The 26,042-nt window shown below is 44.2% G+C and overlaps 1 protein-coding gene across 1 annotated transcript in view; it reads right to left on the reverse strand.

The window, feature by feature from the left end:
• The window catches only part of LOC311285219 (very large A-kinase anchor protein), a 41,662-nt gene that overhangs the window by 857 nt on the left and 14,763 nt on the right, over positions 1-26,042 (reverse strand). The window contains exons 4-20 of the mRNA XM_084400777.1: positions 22,450-25,057; positions 22,312-22,356; positions 20,658-20,776; positions 19,078-19,216; positions 18,015-18,142; positions 17,055-17,181; positions 16,855-16,890; positions 16,640-16,761; positions 13,393-13,522; positions 13,075-13,184; positions 12,050-12,176; positions 11,806-11,838; positions 9,719-9,946; positions 9,500-9,627; positions 9,298-9,421; positions 3,051-3,209; positions 1,487-1,646 (exon numbers count right to left, since the gene is read on the reverse strand). Of these exons, the coding sequence (XP_084256903.1) occupies positions 1,487-1,646; positions 3,051-3,209; positions 9,298-9,421; positions 9,500-9,627; positions 9,719-9,946; positions 11,806-11,838; positions 12,050-12,176; positions 13,075-13,184; positions 13,393-13,522; positions 16,640-16,761; positions 16,855-16,890; positions 17,055-17,181; positions 18,015-18,142; positions 19,078-19,216; positions 20,658-20,776; positions 22,312-22,356; positions 22,450-25,057 (4,523 nt within the window). The remainder of the gene's footprint in view (positions 1-1,486; positions 1,647-3,050; positions 3,210-9,297; positions 9,422-9,499; positions 9,628-9,718; positions 9,947-11,805; positions 11,839-12,049; positions 12,177-13,074; positions 13,185-13,392; positions 13,523-16,639; positions 16,762-16,854; positions 16,891-17,054; positions 17,182-18,014; positions 18,143-19,077; positions 19,217-20,657; positions 20,777-22,311; positions 22,357-22,449; positions 25,058-26,042) is intronic.

Consider the following 26,042-nt stretch of genomic DNA (forward strand, 5'->3'; position numbering starts at 1 on the left):
CTGAGGTCTAACACCTCACACACACACACACACACACCTCTGAGGTCTAACACCTCACACACACACACACACACACACGGATGGAGAAGAGACTCACCTCTGAGGTCTAACACCTCACACACACACACCTCTGAGGTCTAACACCTCACACACACACACACACACACACACACACACACACACACCTCTGAGGTCTAACACCTCACACACACACACCTCTGAGGTCTAACACCTCACACACACACACACACACACACACACACCTCTGAGGTCTAACACCTCACACACACACACACACACACACACACACACGGATGGAGAAGAGACTCACCTCTGAGGTCTAACACCTCACACACACACACACACACACCTCTGAGGTCTAACACCTCACACACACACTGATGGAGAAGAGACTCACCACCTCTGAGGTCTAACACCTCACACACACACACACACACACCTCTGAGGTCTAACACCTCACACACACACACACACACACACACACACACCTCACACACACACACCTCTGAGGTCTAACACCTCACACACACACACACACCTCTGAGGTCTAACACCTCACACACACACACACACCTCACACACACACACACACACACGGATGGAGAAGAGACTCACCTCTGAGGTCTAACACCTCACACACACACACCTCTGAGGTCTAACACCTCACACACACACACACACACACACACCTCTGAGGTCTAACACCTCACACACACACACACACACACACACACACACACACCTCTGAGGTCTAACACCTCACACACACACACACACACACACACACACACACACACACCTCTGAGGTCTAACACCTCACACACACACACACACACACACACCTCTGAGGTCTAACACCTCACACACACACACACACACACACACACACCTCTGAGGTCTAACACCTCACACACACACACACACACACACACCTCTGAGGTCTAACACCTCACACACACACACACACACACACCTCTGAGGTCTAACACCTCACACACACACACACACACACACACACACACACACACACACACACACACACACACCTCTGAGGTCTAACACCTCACACACACACACACACACACACCTCTGAGGTCTAACACCTCACACACACACACACACACCTCTGAGGTCTAACACCTCACACACACACCTCTGAGGTCTAACACCTCACACACACACACACACACACACACCTCTGAGGTCTAACACCTCACACACACACACACACCTCTGAGGTCTAACACCTCACACACACACACACACACACACACACACACACCTCTGAGGTCTAACACCTCACACACACACACACACCACCTCTGAGGTCTAACACCTCACACACACACACACACACACACACACACACACACACACACACACACACACACACACACACACACACACACACACACACCTCTGAGGTCTAACACCTCACACACACACACACACACACACACACACACTCTGAGGTCTAACACCAGGCTGAGGTTTAGATGTGAGCAGATTCTCCCGTCCTCGCTGAGACTCCAGCGCTGGTTCACACGCCCATGCTCTTCCCATAATGCCACTCTGGCTCCGGCGCAGGCCTTGGCCCCGATCACACACAGACAGCCGCGCAGTGCCTGCACACACACACACACACACACACAACGACTGAATCACTGCGAACTGTCAGCGGAGAGTCTCTGAAGTTCAGCACTCCTGCTTCTGACACACAACATCACATGACAGTAAAACTCAGTTTCTGAAAACTATGACAGAATGAAACAAAGATATTCAGTCTTGTTGACGATGAACTGTCAGTCAAACTGGGCTTGAACACTTCACTGTTTTAATCTCTAGCGGACCCTCACTTTCTCTCTGAGCGTACCAGGAACACAGTGGTAACACTTTACAACTAAGGTTCATTAGTTAACATGAACTAAGAATTAACAATAGTTCTACAGCATTTATTAATCTTCATTAATATTAATTTCAACATTTACTAATACATTATTAAAATCAAAGGTTGTATTTGTTAACATTAGTTAATGCACTGTGAACTAACATTAAAGGTGACATATTATGCCCCTTTTCACCAGATGTAATATAAATCTGTGGAGTCCCCAGAATGTGTGTGTGAAATTTCAGCTCAGAATACCAGATCATTTATTATAGCTTGTCAAATTTTGGGTGTGAAGAAAAACGAGCCGTTTTTGTGTGTCCCTTTAAATGCAAATGAGCTGCAGCTCCGCCTCCGTTCAGAAGAGGGCGGAGCCTTTACACGAGCTTCAGAGACTCCAGCAATAACAAAACAGGCCAATCTCACTCATCCAGGCGTTACCAACGCAATTCTAACCGAGGGGGAACAAACTATCCAACTAATATCCAAGGAGACGGTTTGTGAAGTTCGGCTCATACTTTGGTTTAGAATGTCAGAAGAATATTCTCTGAACACGTGTGTGTTGGACTGACTGAAGAATACTCTCTGAACACGTGTGTGTTGGACTGACTGAAGAATATTCTCTGAACACGTGTGTGTTGGACTGACTGAAGAATATTCTCTGAAAACGTGTGTGTTGGACTGACTGAAGAATATTCTCTGAACACGTGTGTGTTGGACTGACTGAAGAATATTCTCTGAACACGTGTGTGTTGGGACTGACTGAAGAATATTCTCTGAAAACGTGTGTGTTGGACTGACTGAAGAATATTCTCTGAACACGTGTGTGTTGGACTGACTGAAGAATATTCTCTGAACACGTGTGTGTTGGGACTGACTGAAGAATATTCTCTAAACACGTGTGTGTTGGACTGACTGAAGAATATTCTCTGAAAACGTGTGTGTTGGACTGACTGAAGAATATTCTCTGAACACGTGTGTGTTGGACTGACTGAAGAATATTCTCTGAACACGTGTGTGTTGGACTGACTGAAGAATATTCTCTGAACACGTGTGTGTTGGACTGACTGAAGAATATTCTCTGAACACGTGTGTGTTGGACTGACTGAAGAATACTCTCTGAACACGTGTGTGTTGGACTGACCGTGTTCTTCAGGAGGCCGTCGGTGAAGATCCAGTGCTGTGTGTCCAGAGAGCGGTCAGCGGGACACAGGGAGAGTTTGGCTGGGAAAGAGCCGCCTTTGCTCTCGCTGGTCAGAACTGAATCCAGAGCTCGACTCCGCACATGAACCAACACTTTCGGCTGAGGAGATTTAAACCCAGACATTAAGACATGAAGACATTTACTTGCCTCAAAGCTTCAGTGCTTTAGACAACCGATTCACTGCCAAACTACAAGTCTAGCACACTGATTAAAGCAAACAGAAACACTAGAATCATGTGCAGACTCATAATAATGACACACACACTCCTTACAAATAATGTTGTTTAGGGCAAAAATCCTAATTGCCCGTTTCAAACAATTGATATTAAAGTATTTTAAAGGGTCAGTTCTCCCAAAACTGAAAACTCTGTCAGTAATTACTCTCCCTCATGTTGTTCCAACCCCGTTCATCTTCGGAACACAGATTAAGATATTTTTGATGAGATCTGAGAGCGGGTTCACTCCATCATAGGCTTCTATTTAATTCTGCCGGCCCAGAAAAGTTAGTAAAGACATCGTTAAAATAGTCCAGTGACTGAAGTGGCTCAACCATCAGTTTATCAAGCGACGAGAATACTTTTGGCCAAAAAAAAACGACTTTATTCAACTCTTCATGTTCTTCTGTGTTTCTCTGAGTGAGTTCACGAGACGCATGAGGAACTGAGGAGAAGACGGAGACGGGTCTCGATGTTTAAAATGGTTCTGAAGTGTGCATTTCCTGGATGTCCGAATCGTGAGAAACCAACGAGAAAACGTGAAAGTGCCTGACCAATGAATGGCTTACCTTTCACACTTTCCCATCCAATGATGGTGAGCGTCGTCTCCTCAGTTCTGGCGCATGCGTCTCGTGAACTCACTCAGAGAAACACACGGAGGAACATGAAGAGTTGAATAAAGTCGTTAATACAAAAAGTATTCTCGTCGCTTGATAAACTTAAGGTTGAGCCACTGTAGTCACTTGGACTATTTTAACGATGTCTTTACTAACTTTCCTGGACCGGCAGAATGAAATTACAGAGCAGCCTGTGGAGGAGTGAGACAGCTCTCAGATCTCATCAAAAATATCTCATTTGTGTTCCGAAGATGAACGAGAGTCTTGGATTGGAACAACATGAGTGTAATTACTGACAGAATTTTCATTTCTGGGTGAACTAACCCTTTATATGGAACTATATCGTTCTAATATTGTATATAGTCCTATTGTTTGTCATTTGCATCTTTGTTCTTATTTCACTTTATGTCATTATTTTACCTTTATATTATATTTATACGTTTACTATTAAAAATAAGGTTTTGGTCATATCGATCACACCTGCTTTGGTCTGAATGATCTGTCATTCATTTTTCTTTTATGCTTTATTCCCATATAGAGCTCTTTTTTTAAAATAAGGAAATTCATTTGGCTATACTGCTCAGTAACTAAAGTAGTCTTAAAGCCAGTATTAACAAAAACCGTGACGCGATCATATGATGTTTTTGTCATATCGCCCACCGTCACATCACATCACATCAGTTCAGCCGAGCTCTGCGATCCCTGAAAAACTCCCGTTCTAATAATAAAATGTGTATACTGCTAAATCAATCAGTCAGGTTAGTTATGATGAGAGCGTTCGTGAGCGGATTTCTTCTGCGCCATCGTAACCAATCACAGACGTTAATGCAGTGGCCAATCACTGTTCATGGTGTAAATATGGTGCAAACCTAGCCTGGCTCCGCCCTCCTAAGTACTTCCACTCAATTTTCATTTTCCTTCAGTACGTCGTCTGGGTTTGCGGTGTATTCACTGGTTTTCTCTGGCCAATTTTTACCGGTCCAATCAGCGAACAGAGGGAGTGGCTGAGAACGACGACGTGTATGTCGTGCGCTAGTTTGAGTTGTAGGGTTACTACATGACCAAACGTTAGCGATTGGTTATGGCAGATCTAGAGTGGCTCTGGGCAGATCCAATAGTTTTAAACTTCAACAGAGTTCCCGCCTTCAAGGAAGTTAAAGGGGTCATATAATGGTACATGCACTTTTACAAGTTGATTGTACTGAAATGTGTGTTGGCAGTGCCTGTACACAACCATCATAAAATGATCAAAATCCATCCAGTGGTCTTTCTTTAATCTCTGACCTGACAGTTGTACCTAACACTGCATAGATAACGTTACGCATCACGGACAAGCCTACATTTACCGGAAAAAAAGTTTTTCATGACCATTAGCTGTAACATCAATCTGTCAATGAACTAACGTATATATCAGTAAACACATAGCATTCGTATCTCACTACTCTACCCTGCCAGTACATACAAAGATAGATCAAAGTGACATTACGTTAACCAACCATTCAGAAACGTCCTGTTCGAGCCTTAATTGTCAAACTTCTTCGGGGCGTCATCTTGTTCCGGGTCCGACTCCGGTTCAAATTGATACGGTTGCACAAATGAGTCCTCAGAGACTCCCGCTGCCATTCTTTCTCCAAAATATACCCTCAACGGTTGTCAAGGTAACACTCCACGTGTATTGTGTCAAAACGCCCCACAGAACAGAGGGACGGGGTGAGCAAAGCTCATTATCATTTAAAGACACATGCACTTAAATGGCGTGCTGAAAACAGAGCTGTTTTTGACCAGGTAAAATTTGTGTTTTCTTACAATACTAATGAGAATTTTTAATTAAAGTATATTACAAACTTTTCATTTAGACCCTAAAGAATCATATTAACTTGTACAAAAATGGCATTATATGACCCCTTTAACGCTTGTCAATGGAGATTGGCCAGAGTCTCTGTACAAATGAAATGTACGAGAGTCTGGTAGGACCAGACTAGTGTAAACCCAGATCCATACAGAACCTGTTGTAGGATTGAAGATGAACAAAGACATTTGCTTTCCTGTTTTCCACCCCCTCTTTCTATCACTAGGACCATTTGGAGTTGCCAAAGGCACAGAGGGGCTGACAGCGATCAAGGCCTGAAGGCAGAGATGTGTGTACTTTGGGGGTCTATGAATTGTCACATCTTTAGTACAATGGGGGGAGTTGTAATGATCTGATTGGTCAGTTTGAACGTCTCACATTTGGGTTAAAGTCACATGGTCAGGGAAAGGATAAAAGAAGATTGTAACTGTGGCTCTGTCTCTTTTATGCTCTAGCTCTCTTCTTCTCTGGGTGCCTTTCTTGGGGCTTTCTCTCTCTTTACCTCCTCTTTCCTCTTACTCTCTACACACTCTCTGTCTCTCTCTCTCTCTCTCTCTCTGGTAACATTTTACATACAGTGGGTACGGAAAGAATTCAGACCCCCTTAAATTTTTCACTCTTTGTTATATTGCAGCCATTTGCTAAAATCATTTAAGTTCATTTTTTTCCTCATTATTGTACACACAGCACCCCACATTGACAGAAAAACACAGAATTGTTGACATTTTTGCACATTTATTAAAAAAGAAAAACTGAAATATCACATGGTCCTAAGTATTCAGACCCTTTGCTGTGACACTCATATATTTAACTCAGGTGCTGTCCATTTCTTCTGATCATCCTTGAGATGGTTCTACACCTTCATTTGAGTCCAGCTGTGTTTGATTATACTGATTGGACTTGATTAGGAAAGCCACACACCTGTCTATATAAGACCTTACAGCTCACAGTGCATGTCAGAGCAAATGAGAATCATGAGGTCAAAGGAACTGCCTGAAGAGCTCAGAGACAGAATTGTGGCAAGGCACAGATCTGGCCAAGGTTACAAAAAAAACTGCTGCACTTAAGGTTCCTAAGAGCACAGTGGCCATAATCCTTAAATGGAAGACGTTTGGGACGACCAGAACCCTTCCTAGAGCTGGCCGTCCGGCCAAACTGAGCTATCGGGGGAGAAGAGCCTTGGTGAGAGAGGTAAAGAAGAACCCAAAGATCACTGTGGCTGAGCTCCAGAGATGCAGTCGGGAGATGGGAGAAAGTTGTAGTAAGTCAACCATCACTGCAGCCATCCACCAGTCGGGGCTTTATGGCAGAGCGGCCCGACGGAAGCCTCTCCTCAGTGCAAGACACATGAAAGCACACCTGAAGGACTCCAAGATGGTGATAAATAAGATTCTCTGGTCTGATGAGACCAAGATAGAACTTTTTGGCCTTAATTCTAAGCGGTATGTGTGGAGAAAAACAGGCACTGCTCATCACCTGTCCAATACAGTCCAACCATGCTGTGGGGGTGTTTTTCAGCTGCAGGGACAGGACGACTGGTTGCAATCGAGGGAAAGATGAATGCGGCCAAGTACAGGGATATCCTGGACGAAAACCTTCTCCAGAGTGCTCTGGACCTCAGACTGGGCCGAAGGTTCACCTTCCAACAAGACAATGACCCTAAGCACACAGGTAAAATAATGAAGGAGTGGCTTCACAACAACTCCGTGGCTGTTCTTGAATGGCCCAGCCAGAGCGTGACTTAAACCCAATTGAGCATCTCTGGAGAGACCTGAAAATGGCTGTCCACCGTTTACCATCCAACCTGACAGAACTGGAGAGGATCTGCAAGGAGGAATGGCAGAGGATACCCAAATCCAGGTGTGAAAAACTTGTTGCATCTTTCCCAAAAAGACTCATGGCTGTATTTGATCAAAAGGGTGCTTCTACTAAATACTGAGCAAAGGGTCTGAATCAGGGGCGGCGCTAGGGCTGGGCTAAGGGGGCTTAAGCCCCAAAGGTTTTTAGTAAAGCCCCGAATATTTTGTTACCTTGTCTTTCTCATAGAGCAAAACAATTAATCAGAAAAACAAAATGTGAATAAGATTACAGGAGCCGCGATTACCTAATCATGAAAAGAGCATATTACAGTTTTATTTATATTTTTCCCTTTGCATTAAAGGTACTTACGACGTGCTTTTGCAGCGTTGAGCATTGTAGCCAATCACAGACATGTCTGATGAACGCATCGGCCAATCAGAGGCGTTTAAATGAGTCGCTGTGCTGAAGATGTGTTTTGCGCAAGCTCACCGAGTTCTACACTTTCGCAAACCTGTCATTATTATTGGCAATAAACATGCAAATAAGAGATTCACTGCAATATATTTGATATTCTAGATGCTGCTCTGATGCACTCCATTACGCAGCGCTCTGTTTGTTGTTAGGAAGACTAAAAGTTCAGCCGTCTAGCTCATCAATGTCAGAATGATTAAAGAAGGTGGGGCTTACCATTCACAGAAGGGTGTTAACAGTGAACGAATGCCTGGTAAAATGTAAGTAGATAAACATTTAATATTTTACTGTTTTACAATAGAAATGTTCAACTACCGACAATATCTGGTGACGCAAATTATTCAACTTTATTTATTTATTTATAAAATTTTGCCTTTTTGAATTGAAAATATGCTATAATTTCTTTGATTCATTTAGAGAGAATGTATGCATAATTAAGAATAAAATATTATTTGCAAATAGTTACAATTATTTCACTAATACAATAAGTCTTTCTTTTTCTTTATTCCCGTAAATTGCTTTTATAATTAATTAATTCCTTTAAATAAAAATACCCAATTTTAGTTTGGGCTAAAGCCCCGAATATCCACTGACCTTAGAGCCGCCCCTGGTCTGAATACTTAGGACCATGTGATATTTCAGCTTTTCTTTTTTAATAAATGTGCAAAAATGTCAACAATTCTGTGTTTTTCTGTCAATATGGGGTGCTGTGTGTACAATAATGAGGAAAAAAAATGAACTTAAATGATTTTAGCAAATGGCTGCAATATAACAAAGAGTGAAAAATTTAAGGGGGTCTGAATACTTTCCGTACCCACTGTATATGCTGGGTAAGATCAATGGTATACGTTATCATCATCTCATACATCTATTTTGTAACTATTTTAAGTGTAATCATAACCACATTTTGTCATTAAACCTTTTCAATTTCAAATAATGTGCTAACTAGTTTTGATTTGGTATTGACTTTGAAGTGCTACAAATTGCAATACAATAATGTCACTCTCTATAGCAACGCTCTCCCACATATTAAGCTCTTGTAACTGCGCTTATTTCCGTCGTTGGTATGAGTGGCAGTGGGTGGTAATAGACAAGAAATGTACAGTTTTGCTAATTACGTTTCTTTAGTCATTTGGCAGTCTTGCAGACTGAACCCTGCAGGAAATCCACCCGTACACTGTAATTCGTGAATCATTTTTCACGATTAGTTAATTGTGATTGTTTTTTGAACTGACCTGTTTGAGAGGCTTCAGCGACCCGATGGTCTCCCAGCCGCTCAGATCGCCCCACACCGGATATTCTCCAGGCTGCACGAGCATCTGGCGGCCCTTGAAATGAGCGTATTCATACGCGACCCACCTGTGAGACAACAGCGTGTTCGTCACCCTGACTGAGAGCATTATTAACAGGAACAGCGAGTAGTGAAGGAGCTCTTACAGGCCGCTGGTGACTCTCACTGACTGGCTGAAGAAGTGGCTCATGCTCTCCACGTCTGAGAAACACGTTTCTTCAAGGCCCTCGAAACCGCTGAGAGAAAACAGACTCACGGACGGCTCCGTGAAACTCTAAACCCAGAAACACATACCAATGTCACGGGAGGCCTGTTTATTTCTTGTGTCTACTGTAATATGGCGATGTTTGCTGTCATCGACTCACGTATGGAATGGGCTTTAAAGACTTGATGGCACTCGATAAACAGCCACAGGAAGTGAGGTCAGGGTAAAGCCCCTCCCCCAGGATATACTGGTTCCCAGAATATCCCTCCTCATCGAACAGCAGCCAGTTTCCTCGGATCACCCTGAAGGACGTGAAGCCTGTTACGCCACAGTCACTCTCAAACTCGCAGCTCTCTCCGCTGTACCGCGTCTGGCTGTAGGCTCGTAGCTGCACTCAGAGAGAAACACGTTAGCTGCACTCAGAGAGAAACACGTTAGCGGCGCTCAGAGAGAAACACGTTAGCGGCGCTCGGAGAGAAACACGTTAGCGGCGCTCAGAGAAACGCGTTAGCTGCGCTCGGAGAGAAACGCGTTAGCTGCGCTCGGAGAGAAACACGTTAGCGGCGCTCGGAGAGAAACACGTTAGCGGCGCTCGGAGAGAAACACGTTAGCGGCGCTCGGAGAGAAACACGTTAGCTGCGCTCAGAGAGAAACACGTTAGCTGCGCTCAGAGAGAAACACGTTAGCGGCGCTCAGAGAGAAACACGTTAGCGGCGCTCAGAGAGAAACACGTTAGCGGCGCTCAGAGAAACACGTTAGCTGCGCTCAGAGAGAAACACGTTAGCGGCGCTCAGAGAAACACGTTAGCTGCGCTCAGAGAGAAACACGTTAGCTGCGCTCAGAGAGAAACACGTTAGCGGCGCTCAGAGAGAAACACGTTAGCGGCGCTCGGAGAGAAACACGTTAGCGGCGCTCGGAGAGAAACACGTTAGCGGCGCTCGGAGAGAAACACGTTAGCGGCGCTCAGAGAAACACGTTAGCTGCGCTCGGAGAGAAACACGTTAGCGGCGCTCGGAGAGAAACACGTTAGCGGCGCTCAGAGAAACACGTTAGCTGCGCTCGGAGAGAAACACGTTAGCGGCGCTCGGAGAGAAACACGTTAGCTGCGCTCAGAGAGAAACACGTTAGCTGCGCTCGGAGAGAAACACGTTAGCGGCGCTCGGAGAGAAACACGTTAGCGGCGCTCGGAGAGAAACACGTTAGCGGCGCTCAGAGAAACACGTTAGCGGCGCTCGGAGAGAAACACGTTAGCGGCGCTCGGAGAGAAACACGTTAGCGGCGCTCGGAGAGAAACGCGTTAGCGGCGCTCGGAGAGAAACGCGTTAGCGGCGCTCGGAGAGAAACGCGTTAGCGGCGCTCAGAGAAACGCGTTAGCTGCGCTCAGAGAGAAACACGTTAGCGGCGCTCGGAGAGAAACACGTTAGCGGCGCTCGGAGAGAAACACGTTAGCTGCGCTCGGAGAGAAACACGTTAGCTGCGCTCGGAGAGAAACACGTTAGCGGCGCTCAGAGAAACACGTTAGCTGCGCTCGGAGAGAAACACGTTAGCGGCGCTCGGAGAGAAACACGTTAGCTGCGCTCGGAGAGAAACACGTTAGCGGCGCTCGGAGAGAAACACGTTAGCGGCGCTCGGAGAGAAACACGTTAGCGGCGCTCGGAGAGAAACACGTTAGCGGCGCTCGGAGAGAAACACGTTAGCGGCGCTCGGAGAGAAACACGTTAGCGGCGCTCGGAGAGAAACACGTTAGCGGCGCTCGGAGAGAAACACGTTAGCGGCGCTCGGAGAGAAACACGTTAGCTGCGCTCAGAGAGAAACACGTTAGCTGCGCTCAGAGAGAAACACGTTAGCGGCGCTCAGAGAGAAACACGTTAGCGGCGCTCAGAGAAACACGTTAGCTGCGCTCAGAGAGAAACACGTTAGCTGCGCTCAGAGAGAAACACGTTAGCGGCGCTCAGAGAAACACGTTAGCTGCACTCAGAGAGAAACACGTTAGCTGCGCTCAGAGAGAAACACGTTAGCGGCGCTCAGAGAGAAACACGTTAGCTGCGCTCAGAGAGAAACACATTAGCGGCGCTCAGAGAGAAACACATTAGCGGCACTCGCCAGACTCATTACCGAGTTCCAATTCAGAGGCTGCATCCTTCCATCTGTTCACAACCTATGTAAAACTGTGCATGTGTGATGCAGTGACGCTTCGAGTGACGCAGCCTCTGAATATTGTTAGCAGCAAATGAAATGCAAACATACCAAAAACTGTGGTTCCGCGATCCGAGACACTTCCTGTGGAGAAAAAGAGACGCACCAATGAAAGTCTGTCATGCACCCTGAATCTACACACGCACGTGTGTGTGCATGTGTGAGTGAGTGAGTGAGTGAGTGTGTGTGTGTGTGTGTGTGTGTGTGTGTGTGTGTGTGTGTGTGTATGCGTGAGTGAGTGTGTGTGTGAGTGCGTGTGAGCGTGTGTGTGTGTGTGTGTGTGAGCGTGTCTCACCCTGTGAACGGCCCGCAGGGACTGAGCTGAGCTCTGGCCGTCGCCCCACTGAAGCTGCCCGGGATACTGGCCTTTCTCCAGAACATACTGATGTCCAGTGAAACACCTGCCGCTGTACGCCACCCACCTGAAACACACACACACATCAGACTCCTGCTGTCAGGAGCCCTTCACACCGAGGACCAGAACTTTAACGGTAACGACACAGAGAAACAATATCACAGAGAGCAATCCTGCTTTAAAGAGCTTGTGCATTTAAAGCGACAGCGCTCTTAGAATAAACGTCTGCTGGTGTGGGATATACTCTACCAGTCAAAGGGTGAGGATCGGTAAGATTTTTAATGTTTTTAAAAGAAGTCTCTCCTGCTCACCAAGGCTGCATTTATTTGATTAAAAATACAAAAAAAACAGTAATATTGTGAAATATTATTCTGATTTAAATCAGCTGTTTTCTATGTGAATATACAGTAAAGTGTAATTTATTCCTGTGATCAAAGCTGAACTTTCAGCATCATTACTCCAGTCTTCAGTGTCACATGAAACGCGGCTAAAAAAATCATCATATATGAGTGATTTCTGAAGGATCATGTGACACTGAAGACTGGAGTAATGATGCTGAAAGTTCAGCTTTGATCACAGGAATAAATTACACTACTATATATTCACATAGAGAACAGCTGATTTACTCTCTCTCTCTTTCTTAGCGTTATTCCCGCTCATTTGCAGGGTCTGCTTCACACACACATGATTCGGCACAGGTTTTACGTCGGATGCCCTTCCTGTCACAACCCAGCACAGAGAGTTCTGGCACAAGAAAACAGCTGTTTTACACTGGAATAATATTTCACTGTTTTTTGATCAAATAAATGCAGTCTTGGTGAGAAGAGACCTCTGTTAAAAACATAAAAAATCTTCCCGACCGCAAGCGTTTGAGTGTTAGTGTAGTTCTCATTATAGTTCTAGTTCTCGTGTGAGCAGGCCTTCGCTCTCTGTGGCTCTCATCGTGTTCTGAAACGCTTCCTCACGCTCCGCTCTTCACACTGATGCTGTCGGACTCCTGCAGATCCGGGACGTCCACACACACCTCGGTTTCCTCATCACAGCTCTTCACACACACCACTGGCTCCAGGAAATCCTGAGGGAACGTGACGGGTCATTAGCAAACACAAGATCCCTGATAAGGTCGCTCACATTGAGGCATTTCAATGATCTTTTCTCATCCACTTTTTCTCATTTTTAACATCTTAACAGCAACAATACTGAGGTGACGAACTAATGGACCTCTGAAGCATTTACACAAGCACAGGCCTGATGAAGGCCATGGAAACATCAGGAACACTCACAGTCTGAATGAAGCGCAGTGATTGGATCGTCAGCTCAGCTCCTCCGAACAGTCGTGTACAGTCGCTGTATTCCCCCTCCTCCAGCACACACTGATGACCTCTGAACCCTTCACTGGAGAAGCACACCCATCTAACACACACACACACACACTGAGTGTTTTTGACCAGCAGTGTGTTCATGTGACTGATGGAAACATCAGCTGTACACAAATAATAACACACTTATACTCACACACACACATATACTCACACACTCACACATATACACACACACTCATATACTCACACGCACATATACTCACACACTCACTCATATACTCACACACTCGTATACTCACACGCTCATATACTCACACACACACACACACACACACACACATATATTCACACACTTATATACTCACGCACATACTCACACACACACACTCATATATATACTCACTCACACATCTACTCACACACACACTTATATACTCACACACACACTCAATCATATACTCACACACACTAACTCACACTCACACACACTCATACACAGATATACTCACACACATATACTCACACACTCATATACACACACGCACATATACTCACACACTCATATACTCACACACACATATACTCACACACTCACACTCTCATATACCCAACATGCACATATACTCACACACACTTGTATACTCACACGCTCATATACTTTCACACATACTCGTATACTCACACGCTCATATACTCACACACACACATATTCACACACACACACACACACACACACACACACACACACACACACACTCACACATCTACTCACACACACTTATATACTCACACAAACACTCACTCATATACTCACACATATACATACACACACACACACTCACTCACTCACACACACACTCATATACTCACACACACTCATAAACTCACACGCACATATACTAACTCATATACTCACACGCTCATATACTCACACACTCATATACTCACACACTCATATACTCACACACTCATATACTCACACTCATATACTCACACACTCATATACTCACACACTCATATACTCACACACACACTCACTCATATACTCACACACATTCATACTCACACACACTCACTCAACACACTCATATACCCACACACATTCATACTCACATACACTCAACACACTCATATACTCACACACTCATATACTCACACACTCATATACTCACACACTCATATACTCACACACACACACACTCACTCACTCATATACTCACACACATTCATACTCACACACACTCACTCAACACACTCATATACTCACACACATTCATACTCACATACACTCAACACACTCATATACTCACACACTCATATACTCACACGCTCATATACTCACACACTCATATACTCACACACTCATATACTCACACACTCATATACTCACACACTCATATACTCACACACACACTCACTCATATACTCACACACATTCATACTCACATACACTCAACACACTCATATACTCACACAGTCATATACTCACTCACAGTCATATACTCACACACTCACTCATATACTCACACACTCACTCATATACTCACACACTCACTCATATACTCACACACTCATATACCCAACATGCACATATACTCACACTCACTCATATACTCACACGCTCATATACTCACACGCTCATATACTCTCACACACACACACACACACACACACACACACACACACACACACACACACACACACACACTCACACATCTACTCACACACACTTATATACTCACACAAACACTCACTCATATACTCACACATATTCATACTCACACACACTCACTCACACACTCATATACTCACACACACTCATATACTCACACGCACATATACTAACACGCTCATATACTCACACACATTCATACTCACACACACACTTATACTCACACACATTCATATACTCACACACACACTCATATACTCACACACATTCATACTCACATACACTCACTCACACACTCATACTCACACAGTCATATACTCACTCACACAGTCATATACACACAGTCATATACTCACAGTCATATACTCACACACTCATATACTCACACACTCATATACTCACACACTCATATACTCACACACTCATATACTCACACGCTCATATACGATATACTCACATGCTCATACTCACATGCTCATACTCACACGCTCATATACTCACACGCTCATATACTCACACACATTCATACTCACACACACTCACTCATATACTCACACACATTCATACTCACACACACTCACACACACATATACTCACACACTCATATACTCACTCACACAGTCATATACTCACTCACAGTCATATACTCACACGCTCATATACTCACACACACACTCACTCATATACTCACACACATTCATACTCACACACATTCATACTCATACACATTCATACTCACACACATTCATACTCACACACACACACACACACTCACTCATATACTCACACACATTCATACTCACACACACTCACTCATATACTCACACACATTCATACTCACACACACTCACACACACATATACTCACACACTCATATACTCACTCACACAGTCATATACTCACTCACAGTCATATACTCACACGCTCATATACTCACACACACACTCACTCACTCATATACTCACACACATTCATACTCACACACACACACACACACACACACACTCATATACTCACACAGTCATATACTCACACACACATATACTAACACGCTCATATACTCACATGCTCATATACTCACACACATTCATACTCACACACACTCACTCACTCACATACTCACACACACTCATATACTCAGTCATATACTCACACGCACATATACTAACACACTCATATACTCACATGTTCATATACTCACACACTCATATACTCACACACATTCATACACACACTCACTCACACACTCATATACTCACACACACACTCATATACTCACACAGTCATATACTCACGCGCTCATATACTCACACGCTCATATGCTCACACGCTCATATACTCACGCGCTCATATACTCACACGCTCATATGCTCACACACTCGTATATTCACACGCTCACACATACTCATAGACACACTCACACTTACACACAAACACTTCCAGCCAGTCGTCACAACAGAAGTTCATCAATTTGCAGATGTTTCCATCTGAAACATTAACAGCATCACTTGTTTCATGAGAATCAGAGACACACACACTCCCCCGGTGACCCGTAGAGACGAGGCGGCGGCGGGTCCCTCGATGTCCCTCAGACGGGGTGTGTGATCCAGCAGCTCCCAGCACTGACCCTGGAACTGCGGCTTCTCAAACAACATCACCTACACAGGAGACAGAAATCTCATCCGCTGATCTGAGAACAGCTCTGAACATCAGCATCTGTTTGAACATCAGCATCTGTTTGTCTGTCTTACCTTCGGGTCCAGAGGTCTCGTCACCCGCAGTCCAGCCTGAAACACAGGAGAAACAGCAGCCGTTAGCTTGCACTCGCTGCTGTCTTCACATCTGAGGCTCTGGCATCGGTTCAGACGACCTCTTTCTGTGTTAGTAACGTGATGTTTACGGAGCACTTTGTGAAGAGCGTGTCTGTGGTCGGGAAGGGGTGAATATGTACCAGTTTCACTGGCCGAAGACTCTTCACACGGGACAGCAGGGAATCCTGGAGAACCGGCGTGATTCTCCCGTCAGCTTCCAGAACGGCAGACGAGCCGCTGAATCCAGGCTGATCAAACACCAACCAGCTGCACATCGAGGACACACACACATAAACCACTGCCAGCACAACATCCGGCTGGGTTTAACGGCTTGCGGAAAATCTTACTTCGGTCCACTTTTTTAATCACTTTGCTAATCAAAATTTTTCAAAACTTGCACCTTGGATCCTGTTTCAAAGTTTGCGTTCTTGAGCTTCAAACGCTATTGTGTGTGAATGAACGGCCAGAACACATTAAAAGTTTCTGTCTTCTGTTAGAACGGTGTCGTGTTAGCGGCCGCTAAGTTAATAACTAATGATCTTTACAACGGAAGTGAATCAATCAAAACTAACTTTATCTGGACAATAACTTTATTCTAGATCTGCTGTAAAGCCTAAACAATCTCTGTTACTGTAATCTCCTGTTATCACTGTAGAGCTGCTGTGAAACTCTATATTGTTAAAGCGCTGTATAAATGAAGGTGACTCGACTTGACTTTTTTGGCTAATTATTAATCCATAATAATTGTGTCTTTGGACGTGGTAGACTGGCTCATATACATTACTGGCTCCTGGTCTCTAACCTCGTGGCAATGCTAGAAACATTTCAAACGTCCAGTTTGTGATCAAGAAAATTACATTAAAAAAGGATGTTTTTTAATGGTTTCTGCCCAGATCAACTAAGATCAAACTTCCTGTTTCCTTTAAAGGATCATGAAACCCCAAAACACATTTTTTGAGCCAGATATGCACATCATCACTGAAAACACTAAAAGCACTCATGTGTCTGTATAATGAGTGTGTGTAGCAGGTCTGTGTTCGACTGGTTGTTGTCTCCGCTCTACACTCCCACTTTCCCACAGTTTACACACACACTCCTACCATCCGGTCCTGACACAGAGGTCCGAGAGCAACACGGGCCCGTCCCGCTCCGTCAGGTCCGTCGCAGAATAAACACGGATCGTCTGAGACGTGCTGGGATACAGATGGATCTCTGGAACACTGTCATCCTGAACAAAACACACACTTTAACTCCAGCAGAGCTCATGAACACACAATACACACACAGTCTGTTAGTTCACCTGACTGCTTGTTTATGTTTATTTTATTATTATAAAAGTTACATTGAACGTTCGCTGGTTCCCTGAGCCTTTGAGCTTGTTACAGTATGATTTATATAGTTTGTGTATACAGTGCGGTCTGAGCGGAACAGTGTTAGAATATAAAGGGTTTAAAAAAAAAAACACTACCAATAATAAACTCTCTTCATTAAATATATTAACATGTACAGTCACAAAAAATGTATGCGCTGCATGTCTTCAGTTTGGGGTAAAAATCAATGTCAAACACTGGCGTAAAACATGATAATTGGAGTGAAGACTGTATTGTCTTTAACCCTTTAATACCCAGTGTCATGGTTTCCCAGCCCAAATGTCCAGTTATGACCATGGATATAAGCCACAGAAATCTGATATGGCCAGGACGGGTTAACTCACCTACACTACACACATCTTGTGAACACTAAGTCCAAACTTAAAACTGGACATTTTCAGGATGTATGCCAAATTAGGCAATAGGCAGCAAACAATTTAATAGAGACAGTTGAAATTCAGCATGCCTATTTTTGTGTCACTGCTATGGCTGTTCACATACATGCAGGGTGACTAGATCTGCAGAATCTGCCACAAGGTGGTGCTATAAGCAATGCATTTATATTCAAGTCTGTTGGAGGGCATAACTTGTCTCGACACCACAAGAGAGTTGCAGATCACAGCAGTGTTTCAGATATACACCATTCAAATATACAGCGCAACATGTTCAAAATCATATTTGTGTATAAAAACATTTCTAGAAATTTTTATTTTCTGTGTTTATGCTCTATTAATTATATACTACTATAACCTATAGTAATGGAAAGGCCTGAGAAAGCGGCAGCTCCTGATACCTTCAGTGTCCTGACGGATCCCACAGACAGAACAGCACTGGGATCGGGATCGGGATCAGTTCTGCTGGTCTTCACAGTCTGACCCTCCTCCAGAACAACACATGAGCCACGGTACCACGAATCCACATACAGCAGCCAGCTAAACACACACACACACACACACACAATGAGAACATACATCATCATCTTAACAAGCAATACACAACAGCAACAACACACACTCACACACAGAATTTCAAGGATGTTGCTGTGGAGACCAATAGTGAGTTTCTCTTTGTCTGAAGTGACTGAACAGAAAGCATTAAGAAACAAGCAGAAGAAACTGGATGAAGTATTCTGAATTATATCAATCCACAGTCTGAATCATAATCATACACTGTACATAAACTGAGCGACTGATCCTGGTTTTCCTCGGTCACTGATGGAGTTTGTGTTCCTGTCACTGGAACACTTAATATTCAACATTATTATTAATATTCGACATTATTATTGATCTGACTGAACTGAGCTGATGATGACATCACTGTTTTCTGCAGAGTGGCTTTACAGATGAAATGAACTAATTCAATAATTGATTAACTTTACAGAGTTATTGAACTGAACCAACACTGAACTGACTTCGGCTGAATCATTTATTTATTTATTTTATTTACCTTTATTTTACCAGGAAGTCTCTTTTACAAGAGAGACCAGGCCAAGGTAGTAGTACAGTAAGACAACATTTTAAAATACAACAAATTCACAAAAAAAAAAAATCACTGTTTATTATTGACTTTTTAAAGCTGCTTTTCAGCAGAACTCTGTTTGCATCATTGAATTTACCTGTTATTTCCCAGTGAAGCTGCTTTAAAACAATCTGTGTTGTATAAAGTGCAAACTCACTTTAAATAAAGGTTAAACACACACACACACACACACACAGGACAGGAACACATACACTTAAGAAATATTTAACTCCATAAACCTTAAAGAACATCTCAACATCTGTGCGTGATGCCACTGTTTTATTCATAAACTCTCTGGATCAAATCAGCCTTCTGTCCACTGCACCAGAACATTTTCGCTGGAAAAGTTTACGAAAAACAAAGTTAAAAACACCCCGTGTGATTCCCACGCGCTCGAGTGCTGCTGAATAATGCACACGCGTCTGTGGAAGTGCATTAGCGAGACATTGCAGAAGCTCTCAGAGCTCTTTTAAAACAAGCCAGAAAAATGGAGACAAAATCACTTCATCTATTAGACATGAGCTGCTGCGCACTTATACACACACACACACACACACACACACACACACACACACACACACACACACACACACACACACACTCAGTCTCTGTCTGAGAGCCAATGGGAGTCCACTTAGATTCAAAATTATGATATGAGCTCATTTCATGGACAGCAGCAGAACTGGACTGTAACAGCTCATCCATAAACACAGATCACTGTCAACTCAGACTCAGCCAGGAAGGATACTCAGTGAGTGAGTAAGTGAGTGTGTATGTGTGTGTGTGTGTGTGTGTGTGTGTGTTGTTTAAGCATTACAGTGAGATGTATTTTCTGATGGAAGTAAATATGATCACCATCCTCTCAGCGCGTGAAGCGTGGCTCCGTGAGCAAACCGATCCTTCCCAGTGTCCTCCACATCGTCGCAGATTTCTCTTCTCTCAGCGCTGAGGGACTGACCCTCGTAGACGAGCATCTGTGTTGGCAAAAAAACATCAGCAATGGGGACCAAAAGACCACTGAGCACACACGAGTTACAGACGACCTGAACAACAGCAGATATACATCCTTTTAAAGCCCTGCATTTCAGCCCGAGCCCGACGGGCCCCGACTTTTTTACGCCCCTAGGGCCGGGCTTCGGGACAATTTTCACGTCATAGTTCACATGCGGGCCGGGCCTCGGGCTTTTTTTGGGATATCCTTCTTTTTATATTTTTAGACATTAATTAAAAAAATATGAGAAGTTGACGTCGACAATAGAAAAACAAACACAGAAAGACGTTTAATAACCTCATAACTTTCATAATCTTATAATTACACTGACATATGATTGACATGACAGTCGCACGCACGCACGCACACAGAAGGTTTCCCGTCAGCGCGACCCACGATTCACCTCATGTGCAAATAATGGAGAATATGAGAAAAATCGCGAGTGATAGAAGAGGACTGGGTTAAAATCTTCCACTGTGGATGCTATTATTTTTCTCCACGATGCTCTGTAAGAGACTGTTCTAACTTTTCGTTTGGTTTTCGTTTACACTGTTGGAAACTAGGCTACTGATGTTTTTCATTTGATTGGACTTTATTTTCGTTTAACTGTTGGAAACTACTGGAAAAAAGAATGGCCATGTTCTGTGGTGCATTTTTGAGGTAAGATAACCTGCAAGTTTGTTTTTGATTTATTTAATTTAATTTGTTTAGATTGTAGGCTGCTGCTCATTTCGTTTGCGAGCGCTGTTGCGAGCAGTCTGAGCCTGCCTCAGTATTTAAAAAAAATTGTAGCCTACTCACTGTGGTTTAATAAATAAACATTAAACTAACTGTCTGTGTGATATGCTTGAAGTGTTTTTATATCTATGGATTTTATTGTAGCTAAGTAAAGTATTAGCGTTGATTTGAGAGGCTAAATTGATCAAACATGTTTTACTCGCTGTTGGCTCGGCTTGCTGCTGGTATTTTTTTTTTTTTTTTTTTAAATGCTCCAAACATTTGTCTAAATTAACTTAATAAAGAAATGAAAAGAAAAGAAACATAACTAACAAAACGGACATATTTTAATGGCAGTCTGCCGCTGTTAAAAAAAAAAAAAAAAAAAAAAAAAACGGGTCGGACTCGGGCTGATAATTCTGATGAGCTGTCGGACACGGGTCGGGCTAGGGCCTGAGCGTCTCGGGCCAGGGCCGGGCTCGGGCCTAGATTTGAGGCCCGTGCAGGGCTCTACATCCTTTTCCTGTTATCACTGTAAAGCTGCTTTCAAACAATCTGTATTGTATAAAGTAAAAACAATCGCTACCATTATAATCCTGACAATGCTATACTGGCACAATCTAAACAAGTGATGGACGTTTACATTTTAGAGTGTGTGCCCTACTTTTACTTGCCTAAAGCGCTATTGGGCGATGCAAAGGAAATGCAGAAATCAGTTCAAAGTCTCAGGAGCTCAGACTGAACACAAACAACCATAAGCATAAGATGCCTAATGAAGGACAGTCATAGAGAAGAACTTACTGGTGTCGGTCTAGGGTTGACCTTTCCAAACCCTCTGTTCTCTTCCTGTGAGGACACAAAGAAAAAAAAAAAGCAGTTTTTTACACATATATATATATAAACATATCTCATGTTAGACTAAAATCTTACTCTGCTTACCCTGACCATTGGGTTCCATCCACTACGACACACAATGCGTTTAATGTCTTGAGGTTCTTCATCACCTGATGGCATTAGTCTGGATTTCAAGTACTGATAGAAAGGAGTATTGGCATTCTTTCCAATATTACCCAGTGTGCCATCCCAGTCCTGCTGCTCCTGTATTCTCTCCGGAGCGTCATTAGCAGTGCGATCAGTATCTGAGCTGTGCTCATGCTCAGCGTTCGGCTCCGGTTCGGCCCCGGTGAGCTGGCGGCTCAGAAGATTGCTGGAGTCCTCGTCATCTTCCTCACTGTCGTCTCCGTGGGAGTAGCGGTAGCCCGTCGGAGAGGCGCTGGATGAGTCCTCGGCTGAACTGCAGATCACACTGGACTGTAGCTTCTCGCTGACGGACTGCAGGAGTGAGAGTATGGAGGAGGCCGGCCGCTCAACACTCCTCTGCTCCTCCTCGGCCACTGGGGGGAACGGCAGGGTCTCCCGGCCCACGGCCTCCTCGCGCACACACTCCTCCTCGTAGATGGGGGACAGGGAGAAGGGGTATGCTTTGGCTCGACGCGTGCTGGGACTGTACATGGGCCCGGTGTCGTTCACGAACACCATGTCACTCTCTTCCTCCTCGCTGATGATGGCGAAGCCTCCGTCTACCTGGTGGAGGTCGAGGTCGAGATCGTGAAATCGGGAATGATGGGGAGCGAAAGCCGCAGTTCTGCTGGAACTGTCCATGGGGTCGAGGTGAATTCTCTGGCCTGAAACAGACACGGCTGATATACCTGGGTTCACACTGAGCTCTGGCTTCAGATGCTCCTCGAGTGTGGCGGGACTCAGGCTTTGGTCATCGGTGATGTCACAGCGAAACGCTCGGACTGAGATCCAATGAGAAGGATAGTGCTGCCCTCCAGAGCACTGGACTTCAGTCTCGCACGGCTGGACACTGCAATCTGTTCCAGCGCTAGAGTCACAAGAGATCGGTTCCTGTTGACTGCTCCCTGAATAAGGTGTTCCGGTCTCCTCAGATTCATGGCTTCGTATAGCTGGCGGCTGTTCTTTGATTTCTGACATCATATGGGAATCAGCTGTGTCCGATGCAAGACTGTGGCTAAAGTGGTCACTGAGAGTTACACTGAGAGTTTGGCTTTGTTGAAGACTGTCCTGATGTTCTGCTGAAGCAGGAGTGATGATGGAGGTGTCACAGGAACCATTCAGGTTGTTATTGCTCATTGCATTGTCTTTGGCTGTATCCTGAGGTCTCTTTCCCCCTTTATCTTTACATGCGGAGACGTCACCAGTGTGTTGCTCTCGTGAGAGAGACTCCTCTATCAAAGCAGGTAGGAAGAGCTTGAAGTCTGTTTTATGAACAACATCCCTATGGCTTTGGAGATTTTGGGATAATGGCTCGTCATCAGCAGCACTGCTCTTACGGGAACCAGTTACATCCACATTTTTTTCCTCAACTAAATATTCAAGAACGGTCTGATTCTCATTTTGAGAGCTGACTGGAGCACAGGTAGTGGTGAGCTCGGAGTTCAGTCCCACAATGCCCCTGATGTCAGTGTCGGAGCCAGCGATGGACTCGTACCCTGAGGAGGGTGGAGACCTACAGGTTCCTGCTAGCTCTTCTTCCAGAACGACGGACAGCGTCTGGTCCGACAGCATCACACGAAACTGATGCTCTGCTTCAGTGCCTCCATCTCTACGACCATCTAACCCTTCAAACAGCATTGCCTCTGAGCCTTCATGAAGTTCACAGGTTAACAGTACGCCATGCTCCGTCTCAGATACTTCCATCTTCTGCAGGGCAGCAAGAGCATTTGTCAGGATGCTGTCCACCATCTTTTTAGACTCCAAACGTAGGACCTCTTCATCTACTCCAGAATCCACCACAGCCCGTTTCAGTTTGGACTCCTCCGGACGCTGGTGTGCCTGAGAATCCGGGGCTAGATCATCTGTTCTGTTTACGATTACTGATGGCTTTGGTTGCTCTGAGCTCTGTTCTGGAATGGGGAGTGTGTTGTGATGGACTGGGTAAGAGTTTGATTGCGCGTTTGATAGTGACAGATCATTGGTGTCCGCCTCTAACGTAACACCCTGGGCAAGATGCTCCTGTCTGCGGTTCACCGGGTCATTCAACGGGCTTGGTTCTGCTGCTTGAGGAATTCTGTAGACATCTATGCAGGTAAGCAACCGGTTAGAGTCTGTAACATGAGGGAGTTGGAGGGCTGGAGTTAGTCCAGATTCAACAGTAGGAACCTCATCTAATAAGTCACTCTGGGTCAATCCGTCCTCTATCTGTTGTGTCTGTGAAGGAGATGCTTGATTTACTGCAGTGGGATATTCCTGATTATCAGAGTTCATTGTGTTAACAGAGGAAGAGGAGATCTCGTTGTCCTCATGGCTGTCGGGTTGAGTCCCCTCTTCTCCCTCAGAGATGGGCGAGTGAAGCTCGACTCGATGCTTCTTCTTTGGTTTCCTGACTTCCCTCAATCCACGGTACGTGCCATAAGTCACCACAGGAGGACAGGCTAGGTCATGACGTCTCTTCTCCTCTGAGCGCTCTTTGGCGTTGATGTTTACGGCATCACTTCTGTCTTCCTCGGTCTTTTCCTGAGGTCTGAACAGAAGAAAGACAAAGAGACACTAGTAAAGCTATCCCAGCACAATTCCACACACAACGAATGGATACATAAACAGGACAGACAACCAAACATTTGAGATATATTAAAGCACACACTCATGACATTTGTAGTGCTCTCTGTGTGTAATATTGCTGTTATGTAAAAGCAGAAAGTAAAACATTATACTCATTAAATATTCATAAGCAGCATCTACACAAAAGCACTACTGCCTGTAGGCGCAGTACAGAAACATCACACAATGGTACTGTACAATGCAAATAAGTACAAAAAAACAAAGTAAAAAAAGTAAAGAAAAGATTTAACCATAACCCATTACAAAACAATTAAACATTATTAAAGATTAAAGATGCGGTGATCCGATACCTAGTATCGGTATCAGTCCGATACAGACTTCTTTGTCAGATCAGGTATCAATCAGTATGGGACCGATCCAAATTCGATTCTGTGCGTTACCCATTGTTGTTACTGACGAGCTAAAAAAAAAAAAAAATCGACCACAAAAGTTTTAGTGCATTATATTCCAAGTCTTCTAAAGCCATTAAATTGCTTTATTTGATGAACAGACAGTACTGGTTATTCTGAACGGTGTGGTACTCGCTATCGAATGAGAGGACTGGAGTAGAGGATTAAATAAAACTCATCATTCACACAGCAACTGGAATTTTAAACTGATGATAAAGGCTCAGTAAACACTTAGTCAGATGCAATACTCTCAGTGTTGTGCACACACAACATATCTTCTCTTTGTTCTCTGCGATGGAATGAAGGAAGCAGTTGATCAGATAAACGTTTATTAGATGGACACATTAGAGTCTGCCCTCGAAACATTCTCATGACAGGACAGAAACATATAGGAGTGTAACATAACTGAATGAATGAAAAAGTAAAGTGGAAAATACTGAACATTTCATCAGGCATCTCCAGCTCATTCTACACTACAGTCATGTGAATCATGTGAAA

Source organism: Rutilus rutilus (assembly GCF_951802725.1).
Source record: "Rutilus rutilus genome assembly, chromosome: 25".
Lineage (NCBI taxonomy): Eukaryota > Metazoa > Chordata > Actinopteri > Cypriniformes > Leuciscidae > Rutilus > Rutilus rutilus.